General features: G+C 40.3%; 1 protein-coding gene across 2 annotated transcripts in view; it reads left to right on the forward strand.

Annotated features, from left to right (window-relative positions):
- Window positions 1-19461, forward strand: part of LOC124135837 — a 31637-nt gene that overhangs the window by 3015 nt on the left and 9161 nt on the right. For both annotated transcript variants that reach the window (XM_046501448.2, XM_046501449.2), the window contains exons 3-11: window positions 799-990; window positions 3927-4029; window positions 4715-4860; window positions 5121-5273; window positions 16975-17066; window positions 17241-17405; window positions 18156-18215; window positions 18649-18719; window positions 19151-19281. In XM_046501448.2, the coding sequence (XP_046357404.2) occupies window positions 799-990; window positions 3927-4029; window positions 4715-4860; window positions 5121-5273; window positions 16975-17066; window positions 17241-17405; window positions 18156-18215; window positions 18649-18719; window positions 19151-19281 (1113 nt within the window). The remainder of the gene's footprint in view (window positions 1-798; window positions 991-3926; window positions 4030-4714; window positions 4861-5120; window positions 5274-16974; window positions 17067-17240; window positions 17406-18155; window positions 18216-18648; window positions 18720-19150; window positions 19282-19461) is intronic.

The raw sequence follows: 19461 nt of genomic DNA on the forward strand, positions 1-19461 counted from the left end.
AGTCCTTGTTTTATCCCCGTAATGACGATCGCCAGGCACGGTTGACAAAAAGTACCATCTTTTAACGTCTTTTGATATGACGCGGCCGGGGATCGAACCCCCGACCTTGCGCTCTCCGGGCGGACGCTCTGTCTACTAGACCACAGTGGCGGCCTCACCGCCCCGAGGTCACTGATGGTAGGCTTTACTTTGGGTCATCAAAAATGGGGAAGAAATGAATGAGGGAAGTTTGTTTTACGCCACGGTTCCGAGGACATATAAGTGAATGAGTGAGTTGTGTTTAACGCCGTTTTTAACAGTATTCCAGTTATATCACGCCGTGTCAGACGCGTGTCATGTGGGCATAAAAGCCCGAAGTGATGCAGGTCTCAGACGTTTACCACTTCGGTGAAACCAACGAGCACGGGTATAGTGCTGACAAACCTAGAAACATAATCGGGGCGAATCGGGATTCGAACCCACAATCATAGGTTTCTGGCATGCCCAAGGGACGCAACTCTGCACAGCGAATTGCGCTGCCTCAGACGACCGGGTTGCCCGTGCTTCCAAAGGACATAAGAAATGTACGTAGCGATTGTATTAATAAGATGGTAAGACTCAGTGTGGGACGTTGCTCATGATATCAATCACTGTCGTCGTAATATGGCCGTAATATGCTGAGCGCGACGTTAAACAGCTTTAAGAAACAAGAAGAGTTTTAATGTCTATTATTTACAACAAATATTCATACACAGGCGATTTTCCTTGTTAATACAATTCATTGTCACCTGCTTCCACTGACCGCATCATATGTCGCAGACTGCACGAAGAAATCTGCGAATACGTACTGTGTGGTGTGACCAGAGTCAACTCAGGATTAAAGACCATGCAGGAAATCCTCAAATCTTTCCACGCCAACCCAACGTTCTATCGCCCACAGGAGACGGTGTGGAAGGTGCAGGACAACTGCAGTCCCTTCATGTGTTACAATGTTGACTACCAACTGGAAAGGTTCGTAGAACACTTCTATTTTCACTTTATTACACTACACATGGGGGTGGGGTAGTGCCAACTTTATTTCTTTATATATATATATTTTATATATATATATATATAAACTCTTAAGAAGTAGGGAATCATGAACTTTAAATGTATAATTTCAATTATAAGAACAAAGCTGAATGTTGACGACAAACATCCGATGCAAGAATGTTTATGCCTGTGAAACTTAACATCAAAACGCACACCTATAGTTTACACGTGCCTCACGCAGAAGCGCCACTCACGTTGATTACACTCTGTGGACCATTATTTCTGTCAATCTTATTGATTCTGCTTATCATACAATTACTTTTTGATTTCATTCTAACGATGCGGTGTCGGCAACGCGCGGAGAAACTAAGAGCTATTGGCATGCTGGAAAAGTGGCAGAATGTTAAATGTTTCACAGTATATCATTAGCAGACTACAGAACAGGTACCAGAATACCTAATATGGTTCAGGGCGTCCCAGGTCAACGACAAGAGAACATGACCTGAAACCAGTTGAGTTCAAACGGCGAATCAAATTACAGCACACTTTAATCAGGCTACTGGATTGCGAGTTACGGGTCCAGAGATTTGGCATACTCTTCAAGCAGCTCTTCTCAAACTCGATGGCCACGTGTTGTGCCTCCCCTTACAATTCTTCATTTTTCCAGCCGACGCCAATGGTTTACACAACGTCGAAACTGGGGTAAACGTTGCTGATTTCCGGTTTTCAGATGACTCTCGACTCACTTTGCACTTCCTTTTAGGCAAGGTCGAGGCTCTGGTGATGTCGAAGTAAACCTCAATCCAAAATCTCATGACCGATTTGGCGGTGGATCGGCTGTGGTTTTGGGTGGAATCACTGTGACTGACCCAACTTGTTGTGCAAGGAAGGGTCACTGGGCATTACTGTTGGGACAACACACTGATGCCTTTTGTTTTCCCGTTTGCAAGGCCCCGTTTGTTTGTCCGGTTGACCTGTGTGGGTCGACGTCTTGACTTTCAGGACGACAACGCCCGTGCTCACCGTACACGAATCGTCAGTGCTTACCTCCAGCAGCACAACATTCCTAGAATGCCATGGCCAGCAATGAGCCCAGACCTTTCCCTCATTGGACACGCCTGGGACATGATGGGGAGACGTGTGCGTGAACGACATAGGCCGGCCATCACGTTGGTTGAACTTGGCCAAGCGTTGCAACAGGTGCGGGACAGACTCCCTCAAATCGCCATTGGAAGACTTGAGTGTTGCTTAACGCCGCACTCAGCAATATTCCAGCTTTATGTCGGCGGTCTGTAAATAATCGAGTCTGGACCAGACAATCCAGTGATTGACATCATGAGCATCAATCCACGCAATTGGGATACGATGACATGCATCAACCAAGTCAACAAGCCTGACCACCCGATCCGGTTAGTTGCCTTTTACGACAAGCATAGCCGCCCTTTACTGAAAGTATGGGTTCTATTCTTCCCCGGATCTTCATGGGTCTCGAGTGTATGAATGTTTGACAAATCATGGCGGTATTATGCACTACTGATCCAAAAACGTCAACTTACAAAATGTCCCATCTTAGCCCTGTCGTTCTTTATGACGTTGGTGGGCATAATATCTACTGTCATACTTCACTATTGTAATGTGTTCCCAATTCGTTCACTATTATCTTACAACTACACTGTGAAATTAGAACTCTTACAATTTTGGAATTTTTAAGTTATTTGCGGGAATCCCCTACTTTTTAAGAGTATATATTAACTCAGTTACTTTATCAGTATTCATCTGTTGAATGGCAAAGAAGTGGCCATGAAACGTCATTACAAAGAATAAAGAAGTTGTTATCCATAAACAAATGGAATGCCTTGTCCGTTTATTCTAACATTTTAAAACATGAATATGATATTTTTACTGTGCTGCTACAGAAGCAATTGTTCTGTCTTTCAATATTAAAATAAAAACATATTTCCATATTATAAATTGTGATTGTAACACGAACCTTAATTAAAATCGATATTTAGGAGGAACTTATTTACTGAGCGCATGACACAACAAAACTGTCGTTAGCAATACGTCTCCTCGTGCTCACCTTCGAAAAGATGCATGATATGAGGTGCCGCGAAACCGATCAATGGTTTCAAGGTACTCCAATAACGATGGTTCATTTTACGAAAGGGGTGGTCACATGTTCAAGCCCATTTCTCAGAAAATAAACAAAGAACAGGAAATATCACAAATTCAATTCTTTATCACAGTTCCTCATCTTACTTGTCATTTGTAGTTATGGGTATTTATAAAATACAAATAATCAAAATTAGAAAAGACGTACATACTGTGTCAACTCGCCTGAAACTGAGGTGGTGACGAGAGACGTCAAACATGTGCGATATTTTTAGACATGCAGCTTAGCTGGGATGGAAAAAGTTGTTTACTGTCACAGTGGAATTACATATGTGAAAGAGACCATGGGAATTAGCAGAAGAATTAACCTGGAAGTTAATCAGATCAGGGAACATACCTACTTTTATGTTACAATACATAATTATATGACATACATTCTGAATCATGAAGACAAGTGTTGGGTTCTAAACTACGTTTATAACGAACACGCTTGTAACGAACTGGCGGATATAACAAACTGCTTTTTGGTCCCGGACATTTGCTGTATATATGCTGTTTATGCTTATAACGAACTACGGTTATAACGAACTAAAAATAGTTATCCCCTTGAGTTCGTTATAACCGTAGTTCGTTATAACCATAGTTTACTTGCGGGTAGTTTACTGTACCAATAAAGCTGTTAAAACGTTATTAAACATATTGCATGCGATGTTCTACAAAGTAGCTGACAAATCTGGTTCCCATATCATATAGCTCTCCTGTGTTAGTAGACATCATTTCCACTCCTGTTGTGTGTGTGCCAGATATGCCAGCACTACAATCACGATGTCGACGTTGTTCCTGGAGACGCTGAAGAAGTGGGTGCAGACATATCAACACATCAGGCGTGACGGGTGGGATCTCAATGTAAATGTCATTCTGCTGTACGCACCATTTGATTCCTGTAACATGGAAGTCAATGTCCTAAACGAACACTGTACACTACTCAGCTTTTGATAGGCATAAAGTGTCCAGGGTGCCGTTGTACAAGTCAACCCTATCGCTACGACTGTCTTAAGTCCATGTTTAGGTGTGGGAGACAATCGACTCAGCGCTAAGATTGATTTGTACAACGGCACCCAGGACTGAATGTGATTGATCGCTGGGAGAGGTCATACGAAAAGCTTTCAATATTTGCCTTGGAACTGAATCATTTTCATCATCATTATAAATAATAAGTCATATATATAACATTAAGCTGCAATTTACGTATTGTAACAGCAATAGAATATCTCCATATCCTCGTCACAATTTAGTATGTAATGCTGTATTGATAAATGTGTAGAATGTTGATCCTGATTAAGTTTCATACCAAGTCAATCACATTCTGATGCTGGTTTTGTGTAAAGTTGTTAATATAATTATACTTATGTCAGGCTCTGTGACCTATTTGATCACAGTATGTGACTTCACTGTGTGTTATCGAACCCCAGGGCCGTGGATTGTTGCTCGTGTTCAATCACTCGTTTGTCTGGTCGAGATTCAAATATTTACAGACCGCCGAGACACGACGTGAACGCTAAGTAACATTCTCTCACCCCCTCCGTTTCAGATCAGTCTGTGGCTCGGTCATTGTGCGGATGTGTGTAGTGATGACTTACCTGAGGATCTGAAATTTGACTTCATCCACACAACCAACACGGCCGACAATGTAGGGATTATCCCTCTGCTTGTGACGTGTGAAGGCCGACTGAAGAGGTACGCATGAGTCCGTCACGTTGTGCATGTCCGTGGCACATACATGCTGAGTGAGTGAGTGAGTGTGGTTTTACGCCGCTTTCAGCAATATTCCAGGAATATCACAACGGGATGGGGGTACCGGGTCTTTAACCACTAGGCTACCCCACCACATACAATACACATACATACTGTTTCATTAAAGATGGTTGAGCGTTTTGTGAATAAGGTAGTCATATTCCGGCTTATTACAGTAACTGAATCTGTCGTTTTGGTTGCAGAGACAATGGTGTAGTTAACATTGAAAGCTACCACTGCAGCCTGTCCCATACCAACGTACCTGAGACACTGAACTCGTGTGTGGACCTTGCGCTCACGATGTATCCCACCGTCCTCGGACTACAGCTGGCAGAAAACTTGCATCTTGGTCACGAGTGAGTGCGGACACCTGGCTTTGTTGATTTACCATGTATTATAATAAGATCTACAATTGTCAGAGGACTCGAATCTTGGTCACGAGTAAGTGCGGACACCTGGCTATGTTGATTTACCAATTATTATAATAAGATCTACAATTGTCAGAGGACTCGAATCTTGGTCACGAGTAAGTGCGGACACCTGGCTTTGTTGATTTACCATGTATTATAATAAGATCTACAATTGTCAGAGGACTCGAATCTTGGTCACGAGTAAGTGCGGACACCTGGCTTTGTTGATTTACCATGTATTATAATAAGATCTACAATTGTCAGAGGACTCGAATCTTGGTCACGAGTAAGTGCGGACACCTGGCTTTGTTGATTTACCAATTATTATAATAAGATCTACAATTGTCAGAGGACTCGAATCTTGGTCACGAGTAAGTGCGGACACCTGGCTTTGTTGATTTACCAAGTATTATAATAAGATCTACAATTGTCAGAGGACTCGAATCTTGGTCACGAGTGAGTGCGGACACCTGGCTATGTTGATTTACCAAGTATTATAATAAGATCTACAGTTGTCAGAGGAATTGAATCTTGGTCACGAGTAAGTGCGGACACCTGGCTTTGTTGATTTACCATGTATTATAATAAGATCTACAATTGTCAGAGGACTCGAATCTTGGTCACGAGTAAGTGCGGACACCTGGCTATGTTGATTTACCATGTATTATAATAAGATCTACAATTGTCAGAGGACTTGAATCTTGGTCACGAGTAAGTGCGGACACCTGGCTATGTTGATTTACCATGTATTATAATAAGATCTACAATTGTCAGAGGACTCGAATCTTGGTCACGAGTAAGTGCGGACACCTGGCTATGTTGATTTACCATGTATTATAATAAGATCTACAATTGTCAGAGGACTCGAATCTTGGTCACGAGTAAGTGCGGACACCTGGCTTTGTTGATTTACCATGTATTATAATAAGATCTACAATTGTCAGAGGACTCGAATCTTGGTCACGAGTAAGTGCGGACACCTGGCTATGTTGATTTACCATGTATTATAATAAGATCTACAATTGTCAGAGGACTCCAATCTTGGTCACGAGTAAGTGCGGACACCTGGCTATGTTGATTTACCATGTATTATAATAAGATCTACAATTGTCAGAGGACTTGAATCTTGGTCACGAGTAAGTGCGGACACCTGGCTATGTTGATTTACCATGTATTATAATAAGATCTACAATTGTCAGAGGACTCGAATCTTGGTCACGAGTAAGTGCGGACACCTGGCTATGTTGATTTACCAAGTATTATAATAAGATCTACAATTGTCAGAGGACTCGAATCTTGGTCACGAGTAAGTGCGGACACCTGGCTATGTTGATTTACCATGTATTATAATAAGATCTACAATTGTCAGAGGACTCGAATCTTGGTCACGAGTAAGTGCGGACACCTGGCTTTGTTGATTTACCAATTATTATAATAAGATCTACAATTGTCAGAGGACTGGAATCTTGGTCACGAGTAAGTGCGGACACCTGGCTATATTGATTTACCAAGTATTATAATAAGATCTACAATTGGCAGAGTACTTGAATCTTGGTCACCAGTAAGTGCGGACACCTGGCTTTGTTGATTTACCAATTATTATAATAAGATCTTCAATTGGCAGAGGACTCGAATCTTGGTCACGAGTAAGTGCGGACACCTGGCTATGTTGATTTACCATGTATTATAATAAGATCTACAATTGGCAGAGGAATTGAATCTTGGTCACGAGTAAGTGCGGACACCTGGCTATGTTGATTTACCATGTGTTATAATAAGATCTACAATTGTCAGAGGACTCGAATCTTGGTCACGAGTAAGTGCGGACACCTGGCTTTGTTGATTTACCAAGTATTATTATAAGATCTACAATTGTCAGAGGACTCGAATCTTGGTCACAAGTAAGTGCGGACACCTGGCTATGTTGATTTACCAAGTATTATAATAAGATCTACAATTGTCAGAGGAATTGAATCTTGGTCACGAGTAAGTGCGGACACCTGGCTTTGTTGATTTACCATGTATTATAATAAGATCTACAATTGTCAGAGGACTCGAATCTTGGTCACGAGTAAGTGCGGACTCCTGGCTATGATGATTTACCATGTATTATAATAAGATCTACAATTGTCAGAGGACTTGAATCTTGGTCACGAGTAAGTGCGGACACCTGGCTATGTTGATTTACCATGTATTATAATAAGATCTACAATTGTCAGAGGACTCGAATCTTGGTCACGAGTAAGTGCGGACACCTGGCTATGTTGATTTACCAAGTATTATAATAAGATCTACAATTGTCAGAGGACTCGAATCTTGGTCACGAGTAAGTGTGGACACCTGGCTATGTTGATTTACCAAGTATTATAATAAGATCTACAATTGTCAGAGGACTCGAATCTTGGTCACGAGTAAGTGCGGACACCTGGCTATGTTGATTTACCATGTATTATAATAAGATCTACAATTGTCAGAGGACTCGAATCTTGGTCACGAGTAAGTGCGGACACCTGGCTTTGTTGATTTACCAATTATTATAATAAGATCTACAATTGTCAGAGGACTCGAATCTTGGTCACGAGTAAGTGCGGACACCTGGCTATGTTGATTTACCAAGTATTATAATAACATCTACAATTGGCAGAGGACTTGAATCTTGGTCATGAGTAAGTGCGGACACCTGGCTTTGTTGATTTACCAATTATTATAATAAGATCTTCAATTGGCAGAGGACTTGAATCTTGGTCACGAGTAAGTGCGGACACCTGGCTATGTTGATTTACCATGTATTATAATAAGATCTACAATTGGCAGAGGACTTGAATCTTGGTCACGAGTAAGTGCGGACACCTGGCTATGTTGATTTACCATGTATTATAATAAGATCTACAATTGTCAGAGGACTCGAATCTTGGTCACGAGTAAGTGTGGACACCTGGCTTTGTTGATTTACCATGTATTATAATAAGATCTACAATTGTCAGAGGACTCGAATCTTGGTCACGAGTAAGTGCGGACACCTGGCTATGTTGATTTACCATGTATTATAATAAGATCTACAATTGTCAGAGGACTCGAATCTTGGTCACGAGTAAGTGCGGACACCTGGCTATGTTGATTTACCATGTATTATAATAAGATCTACAATTGTCAGAGGACTCGAATCTTGGTCACGAGTAAGTGCGGACACCTGGCTATGTTGATTTACCAAGTATTATAATAAGATCTACAATTGTCAGAGGACTCGAATCTTGGTCACGAGTAAGTGCGGACACCTGGCTATGTTGATTTACCATGTATTATAATAAGATCTACAATTGTCAGAGGACTCGAATCTTGGTCACGAGTAAGTGCGGACACCTGGCTTTGTTGATTTACCAATTATTATAATAAGATCTACATTTGTCAGAGGACTCGAATCTTGGTCACGAGTAAGTGCGGACACCTGGCTATGTTGATTTACCAAGTATTATAATAACATCTACAATTGTCAGAGGACTTGAATCTTGGTCACGAGTAAGTGCGGACACCTGGCTATGTTGATTTACCAATTATTATAATAAGATCTTCAATTGGCAGAGGACTTGAATCTTGGTCACGAGTAAGTGCGGACACCTGGCTATGTTGATTTACCATGTATTATAATAAGATCTACAATTGGCAGAGGACTTGAATCTTGGTCACGAGTAAGTGCGGACACCTGGCTATGTTGATTTACCATGTATTATAATAAGATCTACAATTGCCAGAGGACTCGAATCTTGGTCACGAGTAAGTGCGGACACCTGGCTATGTTGATTTACCATGTATTATAATAAGATCTACAATTGTCAGAGGACTCGAATCTTGGTCACGAGTAAGTGCGGACACCTGGCTATGTTAATTTACCAAGTATTATAATAAGATCTACAATTGTCAGAGGACTCGAATCTTGGTCACGAGTAAGTGCGGACACCTGGCTATGTTGATTTACCATGTATTATAATAAGATCTACAATTGTCAGAGGACTCGAATCTTGGTCACGAGTAAGTGCGGACACCTGGTTATGTTGATTTACCAAGTATTATAATAAGATCTACAATTGTCAGAGGACTCGAATCTTGGTCACGAGTAAGTGCGGACACCTGGCTTTGTTGATTTACCATGTATTATAATAAGATCTACAATTGTCAGAGGACGCGAATCTTGGTCACGAGTAAGTGCGGACACCTGGCTATGTTGATTTACCAAGTATTATAATAAGATCTACAATTGTCAGAGGACTCGAATCTTGGTCACGAGTAAGTGCGGACACCTGGCTATGTTGATTTACCATGTATTATAATAAGATCTACAATTGTCAGAGGACTCGAATCTTGGTCACGAGTAAGTGCGGACACCTGGCTTTGTTGATTTACCAATTATTATAATAAGATCTACAATTGTCAGAGGACTCGAATCTTGGTCACGAGTAAGTGCGGACACCTGGCTATGTTGATTTACCAAGTATTATAATAAGATCTACAATTGGCAGAGGACTTGAATCTTGGTCACCAGTAAGTGCGGACACCTGGCTTTGTTGATTTACCAATTATTATAATAAGATCTTCAATTGGCAGAGGACTCGAATCTTGTTCACGAGTAAGTGCGGACACCTGGCTATGTTGATTTACCATGTATTATAATAAGATCTACAATTGGCAGAGGAATTGAATCTTGGTCACGAGTAAGTGCGGACACCTGGCTATGTTGATTTACCAAGTATTATAATAAGATCTACAATTGTCAGAGGACTCGAATCTTGGTCACGAGTAAGTGCGGACACCTGGCTATGTTGATTTACCATGTATTATAATAAGATCTACAATTGTCAGAGGACTCGAATCTTGGTCACGAGTAAGTGCGGACACCTGGCTTTGTTGATTTACCAATTATTATAATAAGATCTACATTTGTCAGAGGACTCGAATCTTGGTCACGAGTAAGTGCGGACACCTGGCTATGTTGATTTACCAAGTATTATAATAACATCTACAATTGTCAGAGGACTTGAATCTTGGTCACGAGTAAGTGCGGACACCTGGCTATGTTGATTTACCAATTATTATAATAAGATCTTCAATTGGCAGAGGACTTGAATCTTGGTCACGAGTAAGTGCGGACACCTGGCTATGTTGATTTACCATGTATTATAATAAGATCTACAATTGGCAGAGGACTTGAATCTTGGTCACGAGTAAGTGCGGACACCTGGCTATGTTGATTTACCATGTATTATAATAAGATCTACAATTGCCAGAGGACTCGAATCTTGGTCACGAGTAAGTGCGGACACCTGGCTATGTTGATTTACCATGTATTATAATAAGATCTACAATTGTCAGAGGACTCGAATCTTGGTCACGAGTAAGTGCGGACACCTGGCTATGTTAATTTACCAAGTATTATAATAAGATCTACAATTGTCAGAGGACTCGAATCTTGGTCACGAGTAAGTGCGGACACCTGGCTATGTTGATTTACCATGTATTATAATAAGATCTACAATTGTCAGAGGACTCGAATCTTGGTCACGAGTAAGTGCGGACACCTGGTTATGTTGATTTACCAAGTATTATAATAAGATCTACAATTGTCAGAGGACTCGAATCTTGGTCACGAGTAAGTGCGGACACCTGGCTTTGTTGATTTACCATGTATTATAATAAGATCTACAATTGTCAGAGGACGCGAATCTTGGTCACGAGTAAGTGCGGACACCTGGCTATGTTGATTTACCAAGTATTATAATAAGATCTACAATTGTCAGAGGACTCGAATCTTGGTCACGAGTAAGTGCGGACACCTGGCTATGTTGATTTACCATGTATTATAATAAGATCTACAATTGTCAGAGGACTCGAATCTTGGTCACGAGTAAGTGCGGACACCTGGCTTTGTTGATTTACCAATTATTATAATAAGATCTACAATTGTCAGAGGACTCGAATCTTGGTCACGAGTAAGTGCGGACACCTGGCTATGTTGATTTACCAAGTATTATAATAAGATCTACAATTGGCAGAGGACTTGAATCTTGGTCACCAGTAAGTGCGGACACCTGGCTTTGTTGATTTACCAATTATTATAATAAGATCTTCAATTGGCAGAGGACTCGAATCTTGTTCACGAGTAAGTGCGGACACCTGGCTATGTTGATTTACCATGTATTATAATAAGATCTACAATTGGCAGAGGAATTGAATCTTGGTCACGAGTAAGTGCGGACACCTGGCTATGTTGATTTACCATGTGTTATAATAAGATCTACAATTGTCAGAGGACTTGAATCTTGGTCACGAGTAAGTGCGGACACCTGGCTTTGTTGATTTACCAAGTATTATTATAAGATCTACAATTGTCAGAGGACTTGAATCTTGGTCACAAGTAAGTGCGGACACCTGGCTATGTTGATTTACCAAGTATTATAATAAGATCTACAATTGTCAGAGGACTCGAATCTTGGTCACGAGTAAGTGCGGACACCTGGCTATGTTGATTTACCAAGTATTATAATAAGATCTACAATTGTCAGAGGACTCGAATCTTGGTCACGAGTAAGTGCGGACACCTGGCTATGTTGATTTACCATGTATTATAATAAGATCTACAATTGTCAGAGGACTCGAATCTTGGTCACGAGTAAGTGCGGACACCTGGCTTTGTTGATTTACCAATTATTATAATAAGATCTACAATTGTCAGAGGACTCGAATCTTGGTCACGAGTAAGTGCGGACACCTGGCTATGTTGATTTACCAAGTATTATAATAACATCTACAATTGGCAGAGGACTTGAATCTTGGTCACGAGTAAGTGCGGACACCTGGCTTTGTTGATTTACCAATTATTATAATAAGATCTTCAATTGGCAGAGGACTTGAATCTTGGTCACGAGTAAGTGCGGACACCTGGCTATGTTGATTTACCATGTATTATAATAAGATCTACAATTGGCAGAGGAATTGAATCTTGGTCACGAGTAAGTGCGGACACCTGGCTATGTTGATTTACCATGTATTATAATAAGATCTACAATTGTCAGAGGACTCGAATCTTGGTCACGAGTAAGTGCGGACACCTGGCTATGTTGATTTACCATGTATTATAATAAGATCTACAATTGTCAGAGGACTCGAATCTTGGTCACGAGTAAGTGCGGACACCTGGCTATGTTGATTTACCAATTATTATAATAAGATCTACAATTGTCAGAGGACTCGAATCTTGGTCACGAGTAAGTGCGGACACCTGGCTATGTTGATTTACCATGTATTATAATAAGATCTACAATTGTCAGAGGACTCGAATCTTGGTCACGAGTAAGTGCGGACACCTGGCTTTGTTGATTTACCAATTATTATAATAAGATCTACAATTGTCAGAGGACTCGAATCTTGGTCACGAGTAAGTGCGAACACCTGGCTATGTTGATTTACCAAGTATTATAATAAGATCTACAATTGTCAGAGGACTCGAATCTTGGTCACGAGTAAGTGCGGACACCTGGCTTTGTTGATTTACCAATTATTATAATAAGATCTTCAATTGGCAGAGGACTTGAATCTTGGTCACGAGTAAGTGCGGACACCTGGCTATGTTGATTTACCATGTATTATAATAAGATCTACAATTGGCAGAGGAATTGAATCTTGGTCACGAGTAAGTGCGGACACCTGGCTATGTTGATTTACCATGTGTTATAATAAGATCTACAATTGTCAGAGGACTCGAATCTTGGTCACGAGTAAGTGCGGACACCTGGCTTTGTTGATTTACCAATTATTATAATAAGATCTACAATTGTCAGAGGACTCGAATCTTGGTCACGAGTAAGTGCGAACACCTGGCTATGTTGATTTACCAAGTATTATAATAAGATCTACAATTGTCAGAGGACTCGAATCTTGGTCACGAGTAAGTGCGGACACCTGGCTTTGTTGATTTACCAATTATTATAATAAGATCTTCAATTGGCAGAGGACTTGAATCTTGGTCACGAGTAAGTGCGGACACCTGGCTATGTTGATTTACCATGTATTATAATAAGATCTACAATTGGCAGAGGAATTGAATCTTGGTCACGAGTAAGTGCGGACACCTGGCTATGTTGATTTACCATGTGTTATAATAAGATCTACAATTGTCAGAGGACTTGAATCTTGGTCACGAGTAAGTGCGGACACCTGGCTTTGTTGATTTACCAATTATTATAATAAGATCTTCAATTGGCAGAGGACTTGAATCTTGGTCACGAGTAAGTGTGGACACCTGGCTATGTTGATTTACCATGTATTATAATAAGATCTACCATTGTCAGAGGACTTGAATCTTGGTCACGAGTAAGTGCGGACACCTGGCTTTGTTGATTTACCAATTATTATAATAAGATCTACAATTGGCAGAGGACTTGAATCTTGGTCACGAGTAAGTGCGGACACCTGGCTATGTTGATTTACCATGTATTATAATAAGATCTACAATTGTCAGAGGACTTGAATCTTGGTCGCGAGTAAGTGCGGACACCTGGCTATGTTGATTTACCATGTATTATAATAAGATCTACAATTGTCAGAGGACTCGAATCTTGGTCACGAGTAAGTGCGGACACCTGGCTATGTTGATTTACCAAGTATTATAATAACATCTACAATTGGCAGAGGACTTGAATCTTGGTCACGAGTAAGTGCGGACACCTGGCTTTGTTGATTTACCAATTATTATAATAAGATCTTCAATTGGCAGAGGACTTGAATCTTGGTCACGAGTAAGTGCGGACACCTGGCTATGTTGATTTACCATGTATTATAATAAGATCTACAATTGGCAGAGGACTTGAATCTTGGTCACGAGTAAGTGCGGACACCTGGCTATGTTGATTTACCATGTATTGTAATAAGATCTACAATTGTCAGAGGACTCGAATCTTGGTCACGAGTAAGTGCGGACACCTGGCTATGTTGATTTACCATGTATTATAATAAGATCTACAATTGTCAGAGGACTCGAATCTTGGTCACGAGTAAGTGCGGACACCTGGCTATGTTGATTTACCAATTATTATAATAAGATCTACAATTGTCAGAGGACTCGAATCTTGGTCACGAGTAAGTGCGGACACCTGGCTATGTTGATTTACCATGTATTATAATAAGATCTACAATTGTCAGAGGACTCGAATCTTGGTCACGAGTAAGTGCGGACACCTGGCTTTGTTGATTTACCAATTATTATAATAAGATCTACAATTGTCAGAGGACTCGAATCTTGGTCACGAGTAAGTGCGAACACCTGGCTATGTTGATTTACCAAGTATTATAATAAGATCTACAATTGTCAGAGGACTCGAATCTTGGTCACGAGTAAGTGCGGACACCTGGCTTTGTTGATTTACCAATTATTATAATAAGATCTTCAATTGGCAGAGGACTTGAATCTTGGTCACGAGTAAGTGCGGACACCTGGCTATGTTGATTTACCATGTATTATAATAAGATCTACAATTGGCAGAGGAATTGAATCTTGGTCACGAGTAAGTGCGGACACCTGGCTATGTTGATTTACCATGTGTTATAATAAGATCTACAATTGTCAGAGGACTTGAATCTTGGTCACGAGTAAGTGCGGACACCTGGCTTTGTTGATTTACCAATTATTATAATAAGATCTTCAATTGGCAGAGGACTTGAATCTTGGTCACGAGTAAGTGCGGACACCTGGCTATGTTGATTTACCATGTATTATAATAAGATCTACCATTGTCAGAGGACTTGAATCTTGGTCACGAGTAAGTGCGGACACCTGGCTTTGTTGATTTACCAATTATTATAATAAGATCTACAATTGGCAGAGGACTTGAATCTTGGTCACGAGTAAGTGCGGACACCTGGCTATGTTGATTTACCATGTATTATAATAAGATCTACAATTGTCAGAGGACTTGAATCTTGGTCGCGAGTAAGTGCGGACACCTGGCTATGTTGATTTACCATGTATTATAATAAGATCTACAATTGTCAGAGGACTCGAATCTTGGTCACGAGTAAGTGCGGACACCTGGCTATGTTGATTTACCATGTATTATAATAAGATCTACAATTGTCAGAGGACTCGAATCTTGGTCACGAGTAAGTGCGGACACCTGGCTTTGTTGATTTACCAATTATTATAATAAGATCTACAATTGTCAGAGGACTCGAATCTTGGTCACGAGTAAGTGCGGACACCTGGCTATGTTGATTTACCATGTATTATAATAAGATCTACAATTGGCAGAGGACTTGAATCTTGGTCACGAGTAAGTGCGGACACTTGGCTATGTTGATTTACCATGTATTATAATAAGATCTACCATTGTCAGAGGACTCGAACCTTCGTCACGAGTGAGTGCGGACACCTGGCTATGTTGATTTACCATGTATTATAATAAGATCTACAATAGGCAGAGGACTTGAACCTTGGTCACGAGTGAGTGCGGACATCTCGCTTTATTGTTCTGCTCGGCATGATGCATCTGATTTACAGATGACAGTGGACTTGGGCCCGCTTGCACAAAGCGATCTTAGTGCTAAGACGATCTTAACTCCCAAACTTTAACATAGGCTTACAATAGTCTTAGCACTTAGATCGTTTTGTGCAAGCGGGCCCAGGACCTTGGTCATTAGTAAGAGCAGACACCTGGCACTGACACTTTCTTACGATTATGCAAAGGATTTGTCGCTTTTATTAATTATTTTTAATATTATTATACATGTCCCGATTTGCTGGTGAATTTGAGTTTTTGATACCCGAGATTTTCATTTGTAACCCACCGCATTGACATACTGCGCGTCGAATTCCCCACAACAGCAGCATTTGTTGTATCAACATTCTCAATGCAAAAGAGGTAATTTTCTTTACCACTCTCTTTATGTTCGTAAACAGAGCTGTGGCCCTCTATATTTACTTGTATCATATTTTACCGTGTTTCTTCAGGTGAACAATTGACTTCCCTTTGACAGATGCCATCGGTTAAACAGGATAAGTTCACCTTTTTGCGACGAACTGGTGTCATCACTATTTGATAGCAATTCATAAACACATGCTCATAATATTGTCGGGACAGTACCATGGCTGTGTCGCTTTCATTTATATGTAAACTAAATCATAGCTTTGATGGGTCACTTGATTGTCTGGTTTGTTTACAGGCTGACGTCGCACTGCTGCTGTGCTGTGTCAGGCAATAAATACTTACTTTTTTATGCAAATGGTAGGAATGGCTACTTGCAGGGCAGGACATGCTTACCCTTTTCGCGAACACCTGGTGTCATCACTGATTTTCAGTGGCCCATTCATATGATTTCCTAAGCGCCAAGTGGAATCTGTTTCGGCAGAAAGTCTAGGCTGGTTATTCTTATGATTGACAATTTATATTTACAACAATTAAGAAATCGGAATATGTTATGGATGTAAGATGTTCGTCGCCATTAGATAACCATTTAATATTATGTGGGCTTTTTGTTGGATATAATATTTTATTGATCACTGCTCCAATAATATTTACACCTTTTTTAAGAACACCAAGCTTGTCCAACGAACATTTTGTTATTATAAAACTTGTGGCAATGCTTTATCCATGCTGTTGCTTAGGCGCCCATTGGAGAGTGGATTCTTTGCGGGTTGTGGACGTTTGATTCTCAACTGGAAAGTGGCCCCAGAACCATCAAAGTTGACACTCACAGGTAAATATTCAGAAGTAACATGACCATTGTCAATCTTTCCATGATGTGAGTATATTCTGGTGTGAGTATAGTCTGGATCAAGTGTGTTTATTGTTTAAATTATTTATATTGTCTTAATATTAGCTAGAGGAAACTAATAATAAACGAAACTATTGAATATATTTCTCTTTTCAGGATCAGACGAAGTGTCCAAGTGTCTCCGGGCAATAGTTCGCCCCAATACTGACAGCAAGGCGACCATGGGCCCATTGAAATTCAAGGGTGCAGGCTTTACAATTGTTGATACTACTTCAGTGATAAAGCTTGTAAAAAGACTTGTGCAGTATGTGGAGGGAGGAGGTTTGTATTTGTCAACCAAGTGACCGACCGTTTGATATCCGCGGGGGGTGGAGGGATACATTGTCCCAGCGAATGCTTGAAAAAATAATTTCGCTTCGGACTTGAAATAAAAAGAAATTGTCTGCTGCAAAATCATATTGTAAATTATTATTAGGCTCATAGTCTTTATTGAAAGGTTTCTCCATAACTGACGAGCTACGAGGAATTGTGGTGTATCTTTTGTCATAGGTCCTGAGTGAGCGAATTCCGAGTTTCGAGTTGGTTATTTTCTATCTTACCCATAATCAAATTTACTGCTAACGTTCCTAGATTCCATCCATAACCACCTTCGGAATATTCATTATTTCGTCAGTCATGAAAAAAATACATTAACAAGGTTACAAGGCATATATATACCTAACACTCATGACTCCTTATCTCAAAATGTCCAGCTTGACACTGACCAAGTCGGAAGTGACCAATGTCACATGGTCGTGCGTCGAAACTGAAATATGATTCTCTTTAACGCTGCCGCGTGCCAGGCCGGATAGTTTACTAACCTTCTGGCTGAATGTTATAAAAAGGGTGTCTGGCTGCTTTATCGCATCCACAACACTATCCATTTTATGATAACAGTTTTCTTTCTGGTTCAGTTGATGGAACAAATTGGTTAAGTTTGAATCTCTTCTCTATATTGGAAAGTACAATGTCATTAAATATCATTTTCTATAATTACGCTATCTGATTGATACGTGTTGACCTTATTTGAAGGAGAACAGATAGCGAAGATAATTGAAGGCTTTCTGATGGGACCACTTCCTGCTTCATTTGGTATGTATATCCGTTTGTTACAGTTTGTAACGAAAATTTATTTACTCGTAACTCGCAAGGGAAATTAGTAATCATTTGTCCTCTGGTTCTATAAAACCCCATTGAATTTGCTTTGAAATATAACATACCCAAATGTAATTGCTCGGCTCCTACGTTGAGACTTAGTATGCATGCCCGTATTGAAGCGCATGTCCTTGAATCAGTCTAATCTTTGAAAAGAACGAAGTTACGTATTCATGGTCTGAACACATTAGGCCAGTTTAGCACACACTGCTAATTTGAAAAAGCTGAAAATTTGCTTGATAACGGTGTTAGAATCAACACCGAAACGTCGCCCAATTGTAATAAAGAAGTTGCTCATCCATAACAATTTTGTCTTAGTTACCATTCCAACTTCTAAATGCCACTCAAAGAAGTGAATTTGTGTTGTTAGGGTTCTTGAAGGTCGCTGCTGATACAGCTCTGGACGCAGGGATGGATACGTTGAGTTTGTCAAATCAAAAGGTGTTGTTTCAAACTTTAGTTTTTACACGTTTTCAACTACTCAAGACACACGCCATCCATATACAGTAAAATACGGTTATAACAAACACGCTTTTAACGAACTGACGGATATAACGAACTTACTTTTTAGTCCCGACTATGCTGTTATGTTATGCTGTATATATGCTTAAAACGAACTACGGTTATAACGAACTAAAAATAGTAGTCCCTTTGAGTTCGTTATAACCGTAGTATACTGTAATTTAAATTTCATGAAGCACACTTCTTTCCCGAGAATCTATTTGCGGTTCCTAGTCCTTTAAACAATAAAACCCTGATGAAATCGCAAGGAGAAGTTATTCATTGTTTTCGAAAGGCACTAAATATATATATAATGTAAATTTGCTGCACACCTGTTGATTGATGTATTATTTCCTTCAACATGGGTCTAGAGCATCACAGAGTACATCGATCGTTATGAAGTAACGGTCAGTGTCAGCCTTGACCAAATGAAAGGACAATTCACCTGTGACTACAGCAGCGACAACCACTTCGCCATCGTGTACACATTCGAAGATTGCGGGTAAGCGTAAATAGTAAGGTGTCTTCGAACACACACACACACACACACACACACACACACACACACACACACACACACACACACACACACACCATCATCCCATGGTTACTGGCTTACATCCAGGCCAACAACGTGCTCCCGTTCACGGTACCCTTACACGACCTAATCACGTGTGTATCT

The sequence above is a fragment of the Haliotis rufescens genome, unplaced genomic scaffold, assembly GCF_023055435.1.
Source record: "Haliotis rufescens isolate VD_foot unplaced genomic scaffold, xgHalRufe1.0.p SCAF_4, whole genome shotgun sequence".
Classification (NCBI taxonomy): Eukaryota; Metazoa; Mollusca; class Gastropoda; order Lepetellida; family Haliotidae; genus Haliotis; species Haliotis rufescens.